The sequence below is a fragment of the Vulpes lagopus genome, chromosome 12 (assembly GCF_018345385.1).
Source record: "Vulpes lagopus strain Blue_001 chromosome 12, ASM1834538v1, whole genome shotgun sequence".
Lineage (NCBI taxonomy): Eukaryota > Metazoa > Chordata > Mammalia > Carnivora > Canidae > Vulpes > Vulpes lagopus.
In genome coordinates, this window is record NC_054835.1 from 71,188,479 (window position 1) to 71,207,983 (window position 19,505).

The 19,505-nt window shown below is 38.7% G+C and overlaps 1 protein-coding gene across 1 annotated transcript in view; it reads left to right on the forward strand.

Moving 5' to 3' along the window:
- Window positions 1-19,505, forward strand: part of POLR2B (RNA polymerase II subunit B) — a 47,459-nt gene that overhangs the window by 23,082 nt on the left and 4,872 nt on the right. Inside the window, exons 14-22 of the mRNA XM_041725585.1 lie at window positions 5,157-5,311; window positions 6,555-6,753; window positions 7,295-7,463; window positions 14,812-14,908; window positions 15,907-16,001; window positions 17,388-17,638; window positions 17,724-17,813; window positions 18,043-18,150; window positions 19,329-19,442. Of these exons, the coding sequence (XP_041581519.1) occupies window positions 5,157-5,311; window positions 6,555-6,753; window positions 7,295-7,463; window positions 14,812-14,908; window positions 15,907-16,001; window positions 17,388-17,638; window positions 17,724-17,813; window positions 18,043-18,150; window positions 19,329-19,442 (1,278 nt within the window). The remainder of the gene's footprint in view (window positions 1-5,156; window positions 5,312-6,554; window positions 6,754-7,294; window positions 7,464-14,811; window positions 14,909-15,906; window positions 16,002-17,387; window positions 17,639-17,723; window positions 17,814-18,042; window positions 18,151-19,328; window positions 19,443-19,505) is intronic.

A 19,505-nucleotide genomic window follows, 5' to 3' on the forward strand; every position in this document is an offset into this window, starting at 1 on the left:
TGACATGTAATTTTAATTATAATTTTAGAACTCAAATTATAGTTTAAAGTAAAAGGAATTCTTTTGAGGGTCTTTTTGTAAAGGTGACAATAATGCTTTTGAAAAGAGAATAATGAGCTCTGATTTTTCCTTTGTCTGAATCCAGAGATATGTTCCCCCCCCTTTTTTTTTTCTGTTAAAGATTTTATTTCAGAGAGAGCACATGCAAATAGGGGGTGGGGAGTTGGAGAGGGAGAGGGACAAGAAGACTCCACGTTAAGTGCGGAGCCTGACTTGAAGCTGCATCCCACAACCCTGAGATCATGACCTGAGCTAAAATCAAGAGTCAGGTATTCAACTGACTGAGCCACCCAGGCATCCCCAGAGATTCATTCTTTTTTATTTTTTCAGAGATTCATTCTTAAAATGTGATACACCTTTATAAAGATTTTTATATTTAGGTGGATATTAAAATTCTTTGGGATTAGGAGAGCTTTTTTTTTAAGGATTAATATATATTATATGGGCTTTATTACTTTTATTACTACCCAAAACAGGGCTTTTGCTTTTAGTGTACTTTGTAGAGGGATATGGCTCAGTCTTTTGATTTCCCCCAATCTATATTGTGGATTATGTCTAGGAGAAAGTGGGTTTGGAGAGAAACTAACACTTAAGTCAGTAGCTGATCTCTTTTCTATTTAGCAGAGCAGAGCAGTTGCTCTAGGCTTTTCTCTAGCAGGCAGACCCTGGGTTTTGAATCTGGAGTATTCACAGCTTGAAGGCAGCAACAGCATGCTTTACTTGAGAGCAGACAGGACTAAGAGAAAGCCTAAGAACTAAAATTGGCTGTATTTTTTATGATTGAGAACTTTGGTAATACTATGTTTTTCTAAGAGCCTTCTTCAGCTTTTCTATTTTCTAGAGTAAATTCCTCCTGCTGTTTTAGGCCTCTTTACCTTTCCATGGGCCCATTCCTTTAATCTAGAATGTTTGTGTTCCTGTCCCCATTCCTCCCCAAAAATGAGCAGTAGGGAAAAGGGTATTTATTACTTTTTTCAGATAAATCTCACTTATTCTGCAAAGCTTATATTAACTTCTCATCTCCTTTGGCTCCTTCAGGGTACCTTACCTGACCATCTCCCCCTGCCCCATTTGATTTGATCACAACTTGACAAAGATTTCTGGAAAGGGCCAGATACTAAATATTTTAGGCTTTGTTTACCATATACTCTGTTGTGTATTCACTTCAGCTGTTGTAGTGAAAAGCAGCCATAGGCAGTACCTAAACCATCTGTTTATTTACAGAAACAGATGACAAGGGTAGATTTGGCCTGTGTGCTCTTCCCTGACCCCCAATTTAGATCTCTGTGACTGTATACAGTGTATTTTACTTACATATTTGTGACAGAATGCTTGTCCCAGATGGGAACTGTTGACTTACATGCCAGCCTCACTCGCTACACTCTTAACTCTCCAGAGGCGGGGAACATGTATTAATACCACTTTCTATTTTCAGCTATGAGCATAGTACCTGACATATAGTAGACACTAAGTGTTTATTGAATATATAAATAATCCTGTGCCTTGGACTAGGTACTTTAATCTCCTGTTAGTGATTATTGGAGCCTCTAAGTAAGTGGGAGAATTGGGTATATTTTCCTGAAGGAATCTGGCACTTTTTCTTTTTGTTCATATTTTGTGACTACCAGAGGTAGTCATTTTACCAATTTCTGACTTAGGCTGTCCTGTCAGTAGTCCTCTCTAGACCTAAAGTACACCTATTTCCTTTGGGGCTTTGAGAAGATACAGTTCACAATTTATGTTGTCCTATTAAGACAATAGAACTGAAAAAAAAATAGAACTGTATTTTATTAGGAATTCTCTAAGGATTCAAGGTAATGCATTTGAAAACAATGTCTTTTCTAGGACTTGACAGTGTCACTGATCGTGTTTTGCTCAAAGACATAGTGTTTCTCCTCATATTGTTTTTCAAGGACAGGAAGTGGGCTAAGGATGTAGAACATTTTCTATTTTTTTTTTGTTTAAAGATCTTATTTACTTATTCATGAGAGACAGAGAGAGAGAGGCAGAGACACAGGCAGAGGGAGAAACAGGCTCCATGCAGGGAGCCCGACGCTGGACTCGATCCCAGGTTTCCAGGATCACAACCTGGGCTGAAGACGGCGCTAAACCGCTGAGCCACCCGGGCTGCCTGAACATTTTCTATTTAATAGACATTAATAATGCTTTTGACATTTTAGTTTTGGAGACCTTGGTGTTTTTGATCAAGCTTTTATGATTTACTCTTGGTTTTAAACCCAGTAATCCAAATTTTTCTTAAATAAATTCAGTCTTTAATAAAAGTATCCAGATGTGATTTTACTTTCTTAAGGTACTTTTGTTGGAGAAATACGAATCTATTTTTCCATTTCCCAACTCTTTGTCAATTCATTTCTTTAGTTGGCTTCCAAGATTATATATTAGAATTATATAATTCAATGGAAATTCTTATTTGTTTTCTTTTTGACTTCTTTGTAAACAGGTAGTTCAAGTTCTACAGTGCTTCTAGTAATCACTATGTTTTTTATTGTAAGTTTACCCCCCCCTTTTTTTTTAAAAAATTTTTATTTATTTATGATAGTCACACAGAGAGAGAGAGAGAGAGAGGCAGAGACACAGGCAGAGGGAGAAGCAGGCTCAACGCACCGGGAGCCCGACGTGGGATTTGATCCCGGGTCTCCAGGATCGCGCCCTGGGCCAAAGGCAGGCGCTAAACCGCTGCGCCACCCAGGGATCCCCCCCCCCCTTTTTTTGAAGTCAGCTCTTTGTCCAACGTGGGGCTTGAAGTCATGACCCTGAGATCAAGAATTGCATGTTCTTCTGACTGAGCCAGCCAGGTGTCCCTGCCCCAGATATTTTTTTAGTATTTTCGGGGAGGGAATCCTGGGCGGTTCTGTGGTTGAGTGTCTACCTTTGGCTCAGGGGTTGATCCCAGAGACCGGCAATCGAGTCTCACATCAGGCTCCCTGCATGGAGCCTGCTTCTCTCTCTGCCTGGGTCTCTGCCTCTCTCTGTGTGTCTCTCATGAATAAATAAATAAATAACATCTTTGAAAAAAAATTTTTTTCTGGGAATATATTTTCTAGTTCTGCCCAGTAGAAATATCATATGAGCTACATACTTAAATTTTTCCAGTACCCATGTTAAAAAAAATTAGAAACATGAAAGTAATTTTAATATTTTTATTTGATCTGATATATCCAAAATATTACAGTTTCAGTATCTAATCAGTATACGGATTATTTATGAGAAATTTTACATTCTTTATTTTTCTGTGATACTTTTTTTAATTATTGAATTATAGTTGGCACTTAGTATTTCGTAAGTTTCAGGTGTACAACAGTGATTTGACAACTCTACGTTATGCTATGCTCACCACAAATGTAGCTACCGTTTATCACCATACATGCTGTTATAATACCATTGACTATATTCTCTGAACTGTATCATTTATCCCTGTGACTTAATCATTCCATAACTGGCAATCTGTATCTCTTAATTTCTTTACCCTTTTCTGCCCATCCCCACCACTGCTCCCCCCCCCCCCTTTTAAAAGATTTTATTTATTCATTCATGAGAGAGAGAGAGAGAGAGGCAGAGACATAAGCAGAGGGAGAAGCAGGCTCCTCACAAGGAGCCTAATGCGGGACTCCATCCCAGGACCCCGGGATCATGCCATGAGCCAAAGGCAGACGCTCAACCACTGAGCCACCCAGGTGTTCCTCCCCCACCTCTTTTAACCACCAGTTCTCTGTATTTAGGGGTCTGTTTCTCTTTTTTTAATGTGGTACTTTTTTTTTTTTTTTTTTAATTTTTTTAATTTATTTATGATAGGCACACAGTGAGAGAGAGAGAGAGGCAGAGACACAGGCAGAGGGAGAAGCAGGCTCCATGCACCGGGAGCCTGATGTGGGATTCGATCCCGGGTCTCCAGGATCGCGCCCTGGGCCAAAGGCAGGCGCTAAACCACTGCGCCACCCAGGGATCCCATGTGGTACTTTTTTTATGTGATATTGTCCTTTGAAATCTACCTTGTAGTTTATACATGTTATACACTGCAGTGTATTTCAAGTGCTTAATAGTGACATGTAGCTAGTGACTGCTGTATTGGAAGGTAGACAGTAAGCCATTTGTTTGATAGATAAGTGTCAGAAGTTGGGCTTATTACTGAGAAAGTATGATCAATGCAAAGTGATACAGGGTTGGTTATTGAAAGGTTGCAGAGTGAAGTCTGTAATTATTAAAGAGGCAAAATAAGTTGTAATATACTAGTGTTTGTGATGCCAAAAATATATTTTCTGTTTTACTTTATCTTGCATGACATCATTGCCGGGTATTTTTTTTTTTGAAGATTTTATTTATTTATTCATGAGAGACACACACACACACAGAGAAGCAGGCTCCCGGTGGGGAGCCTCATGTGGGACTCGATCGCGGGACTCCCAAGATTACGCCTGGGCTGAAGGGAGGCACTAAACCGCTGAGCCACCCAGAGATCCCCATTGCTGGATATTATTCAGCTTTATAAGTATCAGTGTTAAATATTTGTTCTTTACAAAATTTAATTTTATTTTTAATTTTGTTTTAAAAATTTGTTTATGGAATCCCTGGGTGGCTCAGTGGTTTAGCACCTGTCTTTGGCCTAGGGGCACGATCCTGGAGTTGTGGGATCGAGTCCCGCGTCAGGCTCCTGGCATGGAGCCTGCTTCTCCCTCTGCCTGTGTCTCTGCCTCTCTCTCTTTGTCTATCATGAATAAATAAATACATCTTTTAAAAAATATTTATTTATTCATGAGAGAGACTGAGAGAAGCAGAGACGTAGACCAGGTGATAAGCAGGCTCCTTGCAGGGAGCCTGATGTGGGCTTCCATCCTGGACCTGGGGTCACACCCTGAGCTGAAGGCAGACGCTCAATGCTGAGGCACCCAGGTGTCCCTTTTTTATAAAATTTTAAATTATAACTAGGTTTTTAGTATATTGAACAAACGAGAAACTTGAGATTTGTGCATTTTATTTAATAACGGTTTGCTCCATAAATTAAGAATTTTATTTTTCACTAAGGTTTAATGATAGAGAAAATTAAAGTTTATAACACTGTTTTGTCTTTTTACTGGAAGGTTTCTATGATCAGAGATATTCGAGAGAGGGAGATTCGGATTTATACAGATGCAGGCCGTATTTGTAGGCCACTTCTGATTGTAGAAAAACAAAAACTACTTTTGAAGAAGAGACACATTGATCAGTTGAAAGAAAGAGAATATAACAACTACAGGTAAGAACATTCGAGAAGAGAAAAAAATTGAGATTTAGTTCACATACCATAAAATTAACCATTTTAAAGTATACAGTTCAGTGGTTTTTAGTATATTCATAAGATCGTGCATCTCTCACCACTACCTAATTCCAGAACTCTTTCATTGCCCCAGAAGGAAACTCTGTATTAGCAGTCATATTTATTTTTCTTAATTTTTGTCATCAAGTAAGGGACTTGTAGAGTTTGAAGAATAAAGTCTTTGTGACATGTTATCAAATAATAAATAGCATATAATATAAATTTATGTATATGTTATGTGTAACAGTCATTTAATAAGATGAACCTTTAAAATTTATTTTTTATTGTAAAAATATTTCAAACAGTATATATAATAAAAGTACATAAAAGCCCCCAATTTGTATTTTCCTCTTAAAAAGTAATTACGTGGGATGCCTGGGTGGCTCAGCAGTTGAGCATCTGCCTTCGGCTCAGGGCATGATCCTGGAGTCCTGGGATCAAGTCCCACATCAGGCTCCCTGCATGGAGCCTGCTTCTCCTTCTGCCTGTGTGTCTGCCTCTCTGTGTGTGTGTGTCTCATGAATAAATAAATAAAATCTTAAAAAAAATAATTACGTAACCTATACGTATACATCCACAAATAATTCAATTTATTATTATTTTTTTAAAAAATTTTTATTTGACAGAAAGAGAACACAAGCAGAGGGAGCAGCAGGCAGTGGGAGAGGGAGAAGCAGGCTCCCCATTGAACAAGGAGCCTGACACGGGACTCGATCCTGGGACCCTGGGATCATGACCTGAACCGAAGGCAAACACTTAACTGATTGAGCCACATAGGCGCTTCTATTTTATTTATTTATTTATTTATTTATTCATTTATTTATTTATTTTTTTGAGTAATCTCTACAACAGTGTGGGGCTCAAACTCAACAATCCCAGCAATCCCAAGGTTAAGAGTCTCATGCTGCACTGACTGAGCCAGCCTTCCCCTAAATAGTTCCCTTTAGGACAAAGCATTACAAACTAATGGTAATATTGATAGAACTATTCTTCATGTGTATTGTTTAGTAACTTGATTTTTTCCCCACTATTAACAATAATAGACCTATTTTGGAACTTTATCTGTATATGTAGATAGAGGAATACTCTTTTTTTTTTTTTTTTTTTGAATACTCTGTTAAGTAGGAAGTTTATTTAAAATAATTCAGTAAATAAGGAAATAAAGTGAGTTATTCTTTTTTAGTTGGCAGGATCTTGTGGCCAGTGGGGTAGTAGAATATATTGATACTCTGGAAGAAGAAACAGTGATGCTTGCAATGACTCCAGATGATTTACAGGAAAAAGAAGTAGCTTATTGTTCCACATATACACACTGTGAGATTCATCCATCAATGATTCTTGGTGTCTGTGCATCTATTATTCCCTTTCCTGATCATAACCAGGTTGGTAGGAGTTTTTAACTTCTGGTTTGTGAGAATTTGGAGGAAGTAGAAAAATGATTAATCTAGTTTTTCCTAAAGAAAAGCATGTTGTTGAAAGGACTGTGAACTCCTAGAGAATCTGCATTTAATATACTTATTTTCTTTTTTCTCTGAAGCCATAGTTGGATTAAAAGCCATAGTTGATTATTCCAAATGCTTATCACTTATCTTTGACAAAAAAGTGTAACTTTTATCAACCATATTACTGATTTACATAGCACCCTGTAAAGTTTGTTCCTTCAGAAGTAAATTTTTTAAAAAAAGATTATTTATTTATTTGAGAGAAAGAGAAAAAAGAGCACAAGCATGAGGAGCAGCAGGCAAAGGGAGAGGGAGAAGCTGGCGCCCCCCCCCCCCAGGAGCAGGTAGCCTGAGGCTAGTTTTCATCCCAGAACCCTGGGATCATGACCTGAGCCAAGGGCAGACAACTAACTGACCCAACCAGGTGCCCCAGAAGCAATTAAATTTTCATTGATTCTGCTTTTTTCATTTCTACCTTTAGTCCCCTAGAAACACATATCAGTCTGCTATGGGTAAGCAGGCAATGGGAGTTTATATCACCAACTTCCATGTTCGTATGGATACACTGGCCCATGTTCTGTACTATCCTCAAAAACCGCTTGTGACTACACGGTCAATGGAATATCTACGATTTAGAGAGCTTCCAGCAGGTATGTTCAGTTTTGCTCTTTAGCTTTTAAGATCCTGTCATGCTTAAGGCACTTCTGGGTGCTTGGGAGGGTTAATAAAATGCATATGACACAGCATCTCTTCTCTCAGAATTATAATGTGGGAAACAACACAAATAATAAAGAGATATGTGGTAAGTGTTAGGATGAGGTACAGGAAATGATTGAATCCTATTGGAAATCTAGAGCCAGTTTCACAAGAGAGGTGGCATTTTAGACTAGTGTAAAGTTGATGAAAGAGTATTTGAATTTGAGAGATAGGTTGAGGAAGGGCTTAGATACATGAATGTATGAGATATGGGAACAGTTAGTAGTAGTCCTGGCACTCTAGTATGACAGAATAAGTGCACAGGAATGAACCTTGGTCTCACAATGTGGAGAGAACAGAATGAATTTTGAGAATGACACCCATCCGGCCTTTTGGAGCAAGGAAGTAATACAATTAGAAGTTTATTTTAGGAATATCATTCTGATAGTTGATACAGATTACAGTCAGGAATGGTATTAGAGGAGATAATTTAGAGGCTTTTTCAGTGGTGTCAGAATTTGTAAGGTCTTTAAGAAATGAAGAGTAGGAGGTGAGTGCCTATTGGAATACCCATGATGGACTTAATTGGTTGTAGAGTGATGAAGGGAGAGAAGATAGGAATGGAAATACGTTGCTACTTGTGGCTTGGGTGATCAAGAAGAGAGGGGTACTATTAATAAGACTGGGAACACAGAAGGAGGATGTTTTAGAGGTAAAATAATAAGTTCAGTTTTCAGCATGTTGGTTTTGAGTTGTTGCCATAACTGAGAAAAGAATTTTTTTTTTTTAAAGATTTTATTTATTCATGAGAGACAGAGAGAAGCAGAGGCACAGACAGGGAGAAGCAGGCTCCTCGCAGGGAGCCCATGTGGGACTTGATCCTGGGACTGGGATCACACCCTGAGCCAAAGGCAGAGATGCTCAACTCCTGAGCCACCCAGGTGTCCCGAGAAAAGATTTTCTAATAGTTGCAAATGTGATTTGGAAGAAGGTCAAATTTAGAGCTGTGAGGTTTTTGATATATTAGTGATAATTCTAGATTACCATGAAATTACTGAGGGGAATTTCAAAGTGTGAATAAAGCCAGAGACCGAACTTTAGTTACCAGGAAAAGAATTTAGGAGAACAGATTTGAGATGTAACTGATAGGAGAATCAGGAGTTTACAGATTTCTAAGAGGGAGACTGGACAACAGGTAAGATGGTGCAGAGACGTCTAAAGGGTAGGGGAGTGTTGAATATTAATCAAAGCAGCAAAGTTATTTGGCATAATTGTCTTCTTACCTTACTATTAATAGGATTTGGGCTTTAACTGTGGGTAATGTTATTTATTTGTAACGTTATTTATATAATGTTATATAGAATTTTGCTTTGTAAATGGTGGCCTTAAATTAACTATACTAGAAAATCTAACATTTTGATAGTAAATTCCCACAGTTTAGAATGGTTTATTTTCAAAGTCCTCCACAAGGGGTTACTCTTGACTAGGAAAACACAATGTTAGGTTTTTCTACAGTGTGCTCCTATCTTTGGGGGATGCTTGCACTGTTGTGTTTTTCTTCAATATTTAGATAATCGTTTATGACTAGAGAAGAAAAGAAATACAGGTAAAAGGTTAGATTTGAAATAAAATGTTCTTTTGGTATCTGGTTTGAAGTGGTGAAGTCATGGCTGGTAGGGACTACATATACTTTTCAGTTCTGTTTTTGCTTCAAGCTTTAATCACGTTATTTATTCTAAAAACTGTATTTGGAGATAATTTCAAACTGATAGAAAAGTTGTGAGACCAGTACAAAGAACTTCTGTATACTCTTCATCCAGTTTCCTAGTTCATATCTTACCACATTTGTCTTATTCTTTCCCTTTCTCTTCCTGAATCATTGAAGAGTAAGTTGTAGACATGAAGCAACATCACTTTTTAATTCTTCAGTGAATGTTTCCTAAAAACAAAGATCTTCTCAATAGTACCACAGTCAAAATCAGGAGTTTAACATGGATACCCATCTAGTGAGCGGTCCCTAGTTCATTTTGCCATTGTCTAGATATTGTCCTTCATGGGTCTAGGCTCTAATTCAGGATTGTGCATTGCATTTAGTTGCATGTTTCCTTAGTTTCCTCAGTGTGGAACAGTTCTTTAGTTTTTCCTTGTCTCATGACCTTGACGTTTTTGAAGCATTCAGGCAAAGTTATACTTTGTACTTTGTCCTCTCAGTTTGGCTTTGGCTGTTGTTTCCCCATGACTGTATGCAGGTTAGGGTTAGTATGAATTTTTGGCAGGACCAGCAAAGACGTAATACTGTATTCTTATTGCATCATATCAGGAGGCACATGCTGTCTATATGTACCAATAGTGACTTTTAACTTTTCATGTGATTAAGATGATGTCTGCCAGATTTCTCCACTTTCTGTTAATTAAAAGTATTTTGTACTAAGTTGTAAGTGTTTTGGGAAGGGATACTTTGAGATGATGTAAATATTCTGTTCCTTGTCAAATTTTCAGCCATTAGTGTGTAGCATGATTGTTGTCAAATGGTGATTTTCTTATTCCATCATTCCTTACATTTTGATGCTAAAATTGTTCCAGACTTTGCAGTGGGAACAACTTGAAGTTGACTCCTGATAGGTCCCTTATCTTTCTTTATGCACTTCATTGTATTTTGTGCTTTCCCTAAACCTGGACTCAAAAGTTTCTTTCAGTGAAGGGATAATATGTGGAAACCAGAATGTGGGTGCTAAGTGTGCTTCTTGCTATTAGAATATCATTGTTTCTGGGTTCCTCAGCTAATACGTAGAAAAATGCATATGTACATACTGCTCCCACAACTTTGTCTATTTTTATGATTTTGTATGTTAAGTAACACAGGTCCACACAAGCATCTTCCATCCCAGTCCAACACGAGAGTGTTTATTTTAGAACTCCATTTTCGGATAGGGAGAAATCTGGCTCCCGCTGATTTCAGTGTATTTATTTATTTGCTCATTCTATTGATGTAACCAATCTCTTGACCTCCTGGCTGAATTATTGGCCCTGGCTTTGTCTAACATGCCAGCTGCATTGGCCAAATTTGAGCCCTGACTGACAGATTGGGCTAATCAAGTTATCTTAAGGAATGTCTTCTTAATGAGTATCATTCTTGTAGGGGTATCATACACTATTAAGGTAATAGTATACTATTACCTTGTTGACATCTTCTGGGAGCAAAGATGCTTGTGACAGAATTTCATCTTAGAATGTGTGCAAGGATTGCACAGCTTTATTTATTTAGAGAGAGAGTGAGTAGGGGGAGGGGCAGAGAGAGGGCGAGAAGGGGGGAGAGAGAGAATCCTGAAGCTGACTTCCCCTGAGTTTTGAGCCAGACTCAGGACTTGATCCCAGGACCCCGAGGTTATGACCTGAGTTGAAATCAAGAGTGGCTACTCATCAAGAGTGGCTACTCAATGACTGAGCCACCCAAGCACCCCATAGCTCACAGATATTTTTATCAAAGTTACTAATATTTATTGAGCATTGAATTTGAAACACCGTCCAAAGGTTTTTTACATATGTTATTTCTAAACATCATAAAAACATTTTGATATTTTTTTCACCTGCAAAATGAGATTAATAGTACTGCCTCATAAAGCTTTTGTGATGATTAAATGGTTAAATCCATTTAAAACTGATGGCTTAGTGCCTGGCAGATAGTAAAGGAGGAATAAATGTCAAATGATTAGAGATAGTGGTAGTTATATTATCTCTGTTTTACAACTGTGGAGACAGGATCCAAAAGGTTAAGTTATTTGCCCAGAGTTAAACAACTTAAGAACTATAAATCCAGAATTTAAACTGGCCTGTTTTTCCTTTTTGACCAAACGTAGACCTTTTCCTCCCATCTCTCTTTCTGGTGCCTTTTGCTCTTCACTACAATTGCATCTTGATTTGGGGCTTTTTTTTTTTTTTAATATTTTATTTATTTATTCATAGAGACAGAATGAGAGGCAGAGACACAGGCAGAGGGAGAAGCAGGCTCCATGCAGAGCCTGACGTGGGACTCGATCCAGGGTCTCCAGGATCACACCCCGGGCTGCAGGCCGCACTAAACCGCTGTGCCACTGGGGCTGCCCTGATTTGGGGCTTTTAAGAAAAAAACTATTAGAAGCATACTTAAGTTCATGTTTTTAGCTAAATTTAGCTGATCTCTCAGACTTGCCCAGATAGATTGGATAAAGGTAGGTTGGAAGGGACTATCTTCTGGGCTCCAGTTGATGTAGTATATATAGGTGATCCAGGGATTGTCACATGAAAGCAGGAAAGCCTCACAAGGCCAAGACAGTTGAACACCTACAGGCTATATCATCTGGGAAAAGGTGCAGGACATAGGTATAGGTGGTTCTCCACCTAAATGTAAGGACATGCTGGAGAAGTCTTGCCTGTTTCATGTACCACAGATGTGATCTATGTCCTACTACTGGCTTTTTATGTGTTTTCCTTGCATTATGCTGCTTAATCATTTGTGAAGTTTTTAAAAATTCTTTTAGTTCCCCCAAAGAGTCCACACAAAAGGATGGTGACCAGTGTGAATGCTACTAAAGATTTCCTAGAGCAAATCATTTAGATTTCGGGAGGAGTTTTCATTGCATACCTCCTTTTATTGGACTTTTCTGATTCTCTGAAGGCCTTGCTACTACTGGGGTTTTTCCTTGGAGAATATCAGAGTCCTTTCCTCCTCAAGGAGAGCATTTTAGATCTAAATTCAAATATACAGGGATCCCTGGGTGGCGCAGTGGTTTGGCGCTTGCCTTTGGCCCGGGGCGCGATCCTGGAGACCCGGGATCGAATCCCACATCAGGCACCCGGTGCATGGAGCCTGCTTCTCCCTCTGCCTGTGTCTCTGCCTCTCTCTCTCTCTCTCTGTGACTATCATAAATAAATAAAAATTAAAAAAAAAAATTCAAATATACAAACTCATCAAGGTGCTCAGAACAAATACCCTCTTGTTAGTATGATTGTTCTTTGGAGAGCAGTCAAGGTTATATTTAGCATAAAATGTTTAGTGTTATCTTTTAAACAGGGCTTGCAGCCTCTAATTCCTACAGGTTTAGGAGGATTGGTGAGTTAGAGGTTTACCTTTCCACTGGGGTTATCCCTATTCAGCTTCAGCTATGGTTGTGATGTGTATAAATGGGCCCAGTGATGCCAGATCTGATTTTTAAAGAAAAGTTTAAAATCTAAGTTTTTAGGTAAATTTACTTTTTAAAGTGTTAAAAATGAATTCAAGTTAAAAACAAAACTCTAGGGATCCCTGGGTGGCACAGCGGTTTGGCGCCTGCCTTTGGCCCAGGGCGCGATCCTGGAGACCCGGGATCGAATCCCACATCGGGCTCCCGGTGCATGGAGCCTGCTTTTCCCTCTGCCTGTGTCTCTGCCTCTCTCTCTCTCTCTGTGACTATCATAAATTTAAAAAAAAAAAACAAAAAAAAGCTCTGGGGCAGCCCTGGTGGCGCAGCGGTTTAGCGCCGCAGTCCCACGTCGGCCTCTCTCCGTGGTGCCTGCTTCTGTCTCTGCCTCTCTCTCTCTCTCTCTCTGTGTGTGTCTCTATGAATAAATAAAATCTTAAAAAAAAAAAAAAAGAAAACTCTGGGGCAGCCCGGGTGGCTCAGCGGTTTAGCGCCACCTTCAGCCCAGGGCGTGATCCTGGAGACCTGGGATCAAGTCCCATGTCAGGCTCCCTGCATGGAGCCTGCTTCTCCCTCTGCCTGCCTTCTTGTCTGTCTGTCTGTCTCTTTCCCTCCCCTCTTCCCCCTCCCTCTCCCTCTCTTTCTCTCTCTCTCTCTCATGAAAAAATCAATAAAATGTTTAAAAAAATAAAAAACTCTAGGGGCACGTAGTTGGCTTAGTTGGAGGAGTGTATGACTCTTGATCTCAGGGTTGTGAGTTCCAGTCACATGTTAGGTATAGAGATTCCTTACGTATTTTTTTTTTTTAAGATTTTATTTATTTTATTTATTCATCAGAGACAGAGAGAGAGAGGGAGAGAGAGAGAGGCAGAGACACAGGCAGAGAGAGAAGCAGGCTCCATGCAGGGAGCCCGACGTGGGACTCGATCCCAGGTCTCCAGGATCAGGCCCTGGGCTGAAGGCGGCGCTAAACTGCTGAGCCACCCGGGCTGCCCCTCCTTAAGTATTTTTTAAAAGTATGGCAAGATTGAAACTATAGAAGTTATGGAAGACAGGAAGAGATGGGAAAAAAAGGATTTGCTTTTGTAACTTTGAATGATCATTGATACAATTGACAAAATTATTGTTCAGAAATACCATACTATTAATGGACATAATTGTGAAGTGAAAAAGGCCCTTTCTAAGCAAGAAATGCAGTCTGCTGGATCACAAAGAGGTTGTAGAGGTGGATCTGGTAGTTTATGGATCACAGAAGAAACTTCGGTGGAAGAGGAGGCTGTGGTGGTGGAGGTAGTGGCAGCAGAGGTAGTTATGGAGGGTGGTGGCAGTGATAGTGGTGGTCTTTATTGTAGCAGTAGAGGAAGCTGTGGTGTGGTAGTGGAAGATACAGGGGTTACAGTGAAGGAGGAAATTTTGGAGGATGTAACTATGCTGATGGTGGGAACCTAGTGATTTTGGAAATTAGAGTGGACAACAGCAATTAAATTATGGACCTGTGAAGGGGGGCAGTTTTGGTGAAGAAACTTGGGTAGTCCCTATGGTGGTGGTTATGGATCTGGTGGTGGAAGGTGGTGGATATGATAGCAGAAGATTCTAAAAGAACTCAGAAGAAAAGGGCTACAGTTCTTAGCAGGAGAGAGAGTGAGTTGGTCAGGAAAGCTGCAGGTTACTTTGAAATAGTCGTCTGTAAAAGTCTGCCGCAGGAGAAATGATCCATAGTCAGAAAAGTTACCAGAGCTTAAATAGAAAACATTTCTTGTTCAGGATGGTTATAGCCACAGTTTTCAAAACATGCAGCTATTGCTTAATGCGATGTAGTGTCAATTAGATGAACATTCCTCTTTTTTTTTTTTTTTTTTTTAAGATTTTAAGTAATCTCTGCACCCATCATGGGGGCTTGACCCAGTAGAGTTGCTTGCTCTACTGACTGAGCTAGCCAGGCGCCCCTAGATGTATATTCCTGAGGTCTTTTAGCTGTTGTAGCTTTGTCTTTTTCATTACATCATGTATATTGTCCTGTCAATTGCAGTAGTGGTACCAGGAATAAAAAATTTAAGGAATTTTTAACTTTTTAAAAATAAATAAAAGAAAGTTTTTCTTTGTTTCCCGGATGAGGCTTTAATGTATGCTCTTACATGCACTACAGGTATCAACTCCATTGTGGCCATTGCATCATACACTGGATATAACCAAGAAGACTCTGTTATCATGAATCGTTCAGCTGTAGACAGAGGCTTTTTCAGGTCAGCTATTTACAACAGTTGTCAAAACACAGATACAGTGCAAGAATTAATACTTTAATCAAAAAAAGTTTTTAAAAAAATAGATTTGGCTTGTATGTATCCAAACTTTTGGTGGTTTTGAAAGTCAGGCTAGAAGAAAAAATGATCTGACAGCAGAGTTTTTCTGTTACGATATTTACTCTTTTGCCTCCATTCATGAAGCCATGTGTATATCTGGCCAGTACATACTGTTGTATAGATAGCTGTATAGAGTTCAGTGTGGCGAAATCAGTGCCCTGCTCCAGAAAACAGGCCTAGTTGGTTCATGGTCATGAATGACTGAAGGAATGACACTATTTCCTGTGTCTCAGGATTTTCAAATGCTAATATTTTGAGGTCGCCACCCTCTACTCTTTTTGGTAAGCAAATACATGTTTGCAATTATAATACAGAAATGTCTAAAGAAATAAACCTATTAATCTTAGGACCCACAAATAACTATTAAAATTATAGTATTTTTTCAATCTTTATTATTCTTATGCTTTAGTTATTTTATTGACAGTCCCAGATACATGGCATATGAAGATTGGTTAAAAACTAGAAATTGAGAAGATGGATTTTTTTCTGCATAGTGTCAGGATAGAACTAGGACCAGAGAGTGGGCATGATACCTGAATATCATAAACTTCTCACTAGAGATATTGGAGCAGATCCTGAATGACCTTCTCTGGGGGTTATTAGGGAAGGGATTCTTATTTTAGGTAGGAGGTTGCAGTTGTGACCTTAGGTCCTTCCTGTTCTCACATATAATCCAGCTGTGTTAAGATACAGATCAAATACTACATGTGTGGCGCATATAATACCATTTAAGACTTAACTTTGACTCTTAATACAGTTAACTCTTATTTTAGATTCATGGCTAAATCGTCTCCCAAATATCAAAGTAAAAATTATTGGTATATTCTAATCTCTATTATAAAAGGAAAATAGAAGTTACCTTTATAACCATGCATTTTTAGGTCTGTCTTCTATCGATCATATAAAGAACAGGAATCTAAGAAAGGATTTGATCAAGAAGAAGTTTTTGAGAAGCCAACTCGCGAAACATGCCAGGGTAAGTGATACTGACATTTAAGATAATGGAATTTAAAGTTAACTCACCATGGTTTTCCTAATTAGTACCTCCTCCCTGCCCTCCTCCACTATTTTTAGAGCTGATATATAAGAAAATATGTGTGTTCGCCAAAAGTCTTTACACATAGGAGTTGGCTTGTTAAGATCCTTCCATCCTGGTAGATCCTGCATCAGAGAGGGTATTTAGGACATCACAGAGGTCATATAATTTCATGGGATACAGTACTTCTGTACTGTGAACTTTTCACTCAGTTTATGTATTTGCATGGGAACTCCCTCCCATCTCCACATTGTAGTGTGTCCATAATATTTGTCTAGCCACCATATTTGTATACATTTAACAGATAAAGGGATACCTGGAATTTTTTGTTTTGTTTAGAAAACTCAAACTTATTGTCTAGTTACTATTTTCATAGACACTTAAAAACTGTATGCAGTGGGATGGATGGGCTGTCCCAGGGAAATGTATGTATCTGCTACAGTTTTGACTTCTAATGGTAATGTGTGAAGTAAAATGTGTCTTGTTTTTTAAGTCATCTTTCTGTTATCCCATAGAAATAGAGCCATTGTGGGTGGTTCTGTGTTGTAGTGAATTGATGTCCAGTGGAGTTAAGATTACGTAAGATGAAATTCAAAATTTCCTTGAGAGGATGTGTGTAGAGGGCATATTCTTTTTCTTTTCTTTCTTTTTTTTAAGATTGTTTATTTCAATGAGAGTGTGTGAGTGTAGGAGGGAGGGGCAGAAGAAGAGGGAGAGAGAAAGCCAAGCAGACCCCCAGTGGCAGAGGAGGATGCAGGGCTTGATCTCACTACCCTGAGATCAGAACTGAGCTGAAACCAAGAGTCAGATGCTTAACCGACTGCACAACCCAGGCCCTCTGAGATCAGAAGATGGCAACACCCTTATCCAAAGTCATAGACATTTTGATTTTCCAGTGTTAGTCCAGTACTTTTTTAGAATTCAGAATAGTTTGTAGGATTTGGAGTAAGAGTATTGTATTATTATTACACATAGCTCATGGTGTTAAAGATTCCTATGAACTTCTCTCTGACTTGGAACTGATTCAGGATTTGGTTTTAATCTTTTGGAGGGATTATGTGACTTTTTTTTTTTTTTAAGATTTTATTTGTTTATTAGAATGAGAGACCACAAGTTTGGGGGGGAAGGGCAGGGAGAGGAGGAGAAGCAGATTCCCTACCAGGCAGGGAGCCCATCATAGGGCTCAATCCCAGGACCCTTAGGTCATGACCTGAGCCAAAGGCACTTAACCAGACTGAACCACCCAGGTGCCCCGGGTTATGTGACATTTTAAATACTTTATATAGTAGTACCATTTCAGAAAATTCTGTGTCTGTTTCCTCGTAGGTATGAGGCATGCCATTTATGACAAGCTGGACGATGATGGTTTGATAGCTCCTGGAGTCCGTGTATCAGGAGATGATGTTATTATAGGCAAAACAGTCACCTTGCCTGAAAATGAAGATGAATTAGAGGGCACTAATAGACGCTATACCAAGAGAGACTGTAGCACGTTTCTTAGAACTAGTGAGACTGGCATTGTGGATCAGGTTATGGTAACTCTCAACCAGGAAGGATATAAATTTTGTAAAATAAGGGTGAGTATAGCTTTTTCATACTGCTTTTTATGAAAAGTAAACCAGTTTGACTTAAGTTAACTAACCTATTTTTGTATGAATTCAGGTCCGCTCTGTTAGAATTCCACAGATCGGAGACAAATTTGCTAGTCGACATGGTCAAAAGGGTACTTGTGGTATTCAGTACAGACAAGAGGTAGGTATCTCTTATTTCCCCCACAGTTTAACATTTTACAGAATCAAAATTTGCTTTAACTTAAAAGTGCAAAGGTGATAGAGGCTTGATTTTTAAATTTTGAGTAAGTAAATGAATAGAGCATGTTGAACAGAATTGAGGACATAGGAAACTTCAGAGAGGGGAGGATCCATTTCAGTTTCATAGTTAAGAGAGTTATATTTGTCTCCTTTAAAAAATTTCTTCCTAGGACATGCCTTTTACCTGTGAGGGTATCACCCCTGATATCATCATAAATCCCCATGCCATTCCCTCTCGCATGACTATTGGTCACTTGATTGAATGTCTTCAAGGGAAGGTAAGAAATATTCTTTAAAAATGTATGTTCCAAACTGATGTTTCTTCCAAAATGATGATAGGTGATTCTCTCATTTGAGTCAGGGTTCTTTTTTGGAAAAAAGATTATATGATACTTACTTTCCTGCTTTTGTTTTTTCATATATTTTATAAAGGTTTATTTATTTATTCATGAAAGACCCACAGAGAGGCAGAGACATAGGCAGAGGGAGAAAGAAGCAGGTCCCCACAGGGAGCCTGTTGCGGGACTCAATCCAGGATCCCAGGATCATGCCCTGAGCCTAAAGCGGGCACTCAACTGCTGAGCCACCCAGGCGTCCCACTTTCCTGCTTTTAATTTTTTTTTCTTTTTCCTGCTTTTAATTTTTAAGTTGGTTATGATTGTGTATTTCTTCCCCCAGCAAAAATTTGTGACGTTTTGGCTAAGTCAGAATTTTTATTAAATTTACTACATCCGACCTCTACATACATCTATTAATTATCTTTTGACTGGTTCTTTTCTGTAGATGAGGAGTTAATTCATTGGTGGTTAGTTCAGTGTGAACTTAATTGTATAGCTGTATTATTAGCTATATTCATGCTTCTTTCAGTAGGTTTTCCATTTTTAAGTATCTTGTTCTGGTGGAATGGATATAGCCTAACACATAGGTGACTTGGTTTGAGGGCATTAAAGTGTCACTTTCTTTGAGCCATAGGAAACAGTTGGGAGTCTCATTCTTTTTGTATCTGGTTTCATGGATAGCTTCCCTTTTTGAAGGCTTATAATTGAGTTTAATTTTTTTTTTTAAAGATTTTTTTATTTATTAGAGACACACAGAGACGGAGGGAGAGAGAGAGAGAGAAACAGGCAGAGGGAGAAGCAGTCTCCATGCAGGGAGCCTGACGTGGGACTCGATCCCGGGTCCCCAGGATCATGCCCTGGGTGGAAGGTGGCTCTAAACCGTTAAACCACCGGGGCTGCCCAAGTTTAATTTTTTTCAGTAAATTAGTTTGTTATAAATATTTCATTTAAGATATTAATAAAATGAAACATTACAGCTTTCCATAACATAGATTTTTAAATTCAAAATCTTCCCTGTATAGAAAGGATTTTTTAACTGAATATATTTTTATTGATAAAGACTTCTAAGGGAATACAGAAAGACCCAGCTTTTAAAGACTACTTTTTTTAAAAAAAAGGTATCAGCTAACAAGGGTGAAATTGGTGATGCCACTCCATTTAATGATGCTGTTAACGTGCAGAAGATTTCTAATCTGTTATCTGATTATGGCTACCATCTCAGAGGAAATGAGGTATGTTTGCTCTTACATTAGTAGTTATATCCTTTGTCGTATATGTGTAGTTTCATTTTTAAA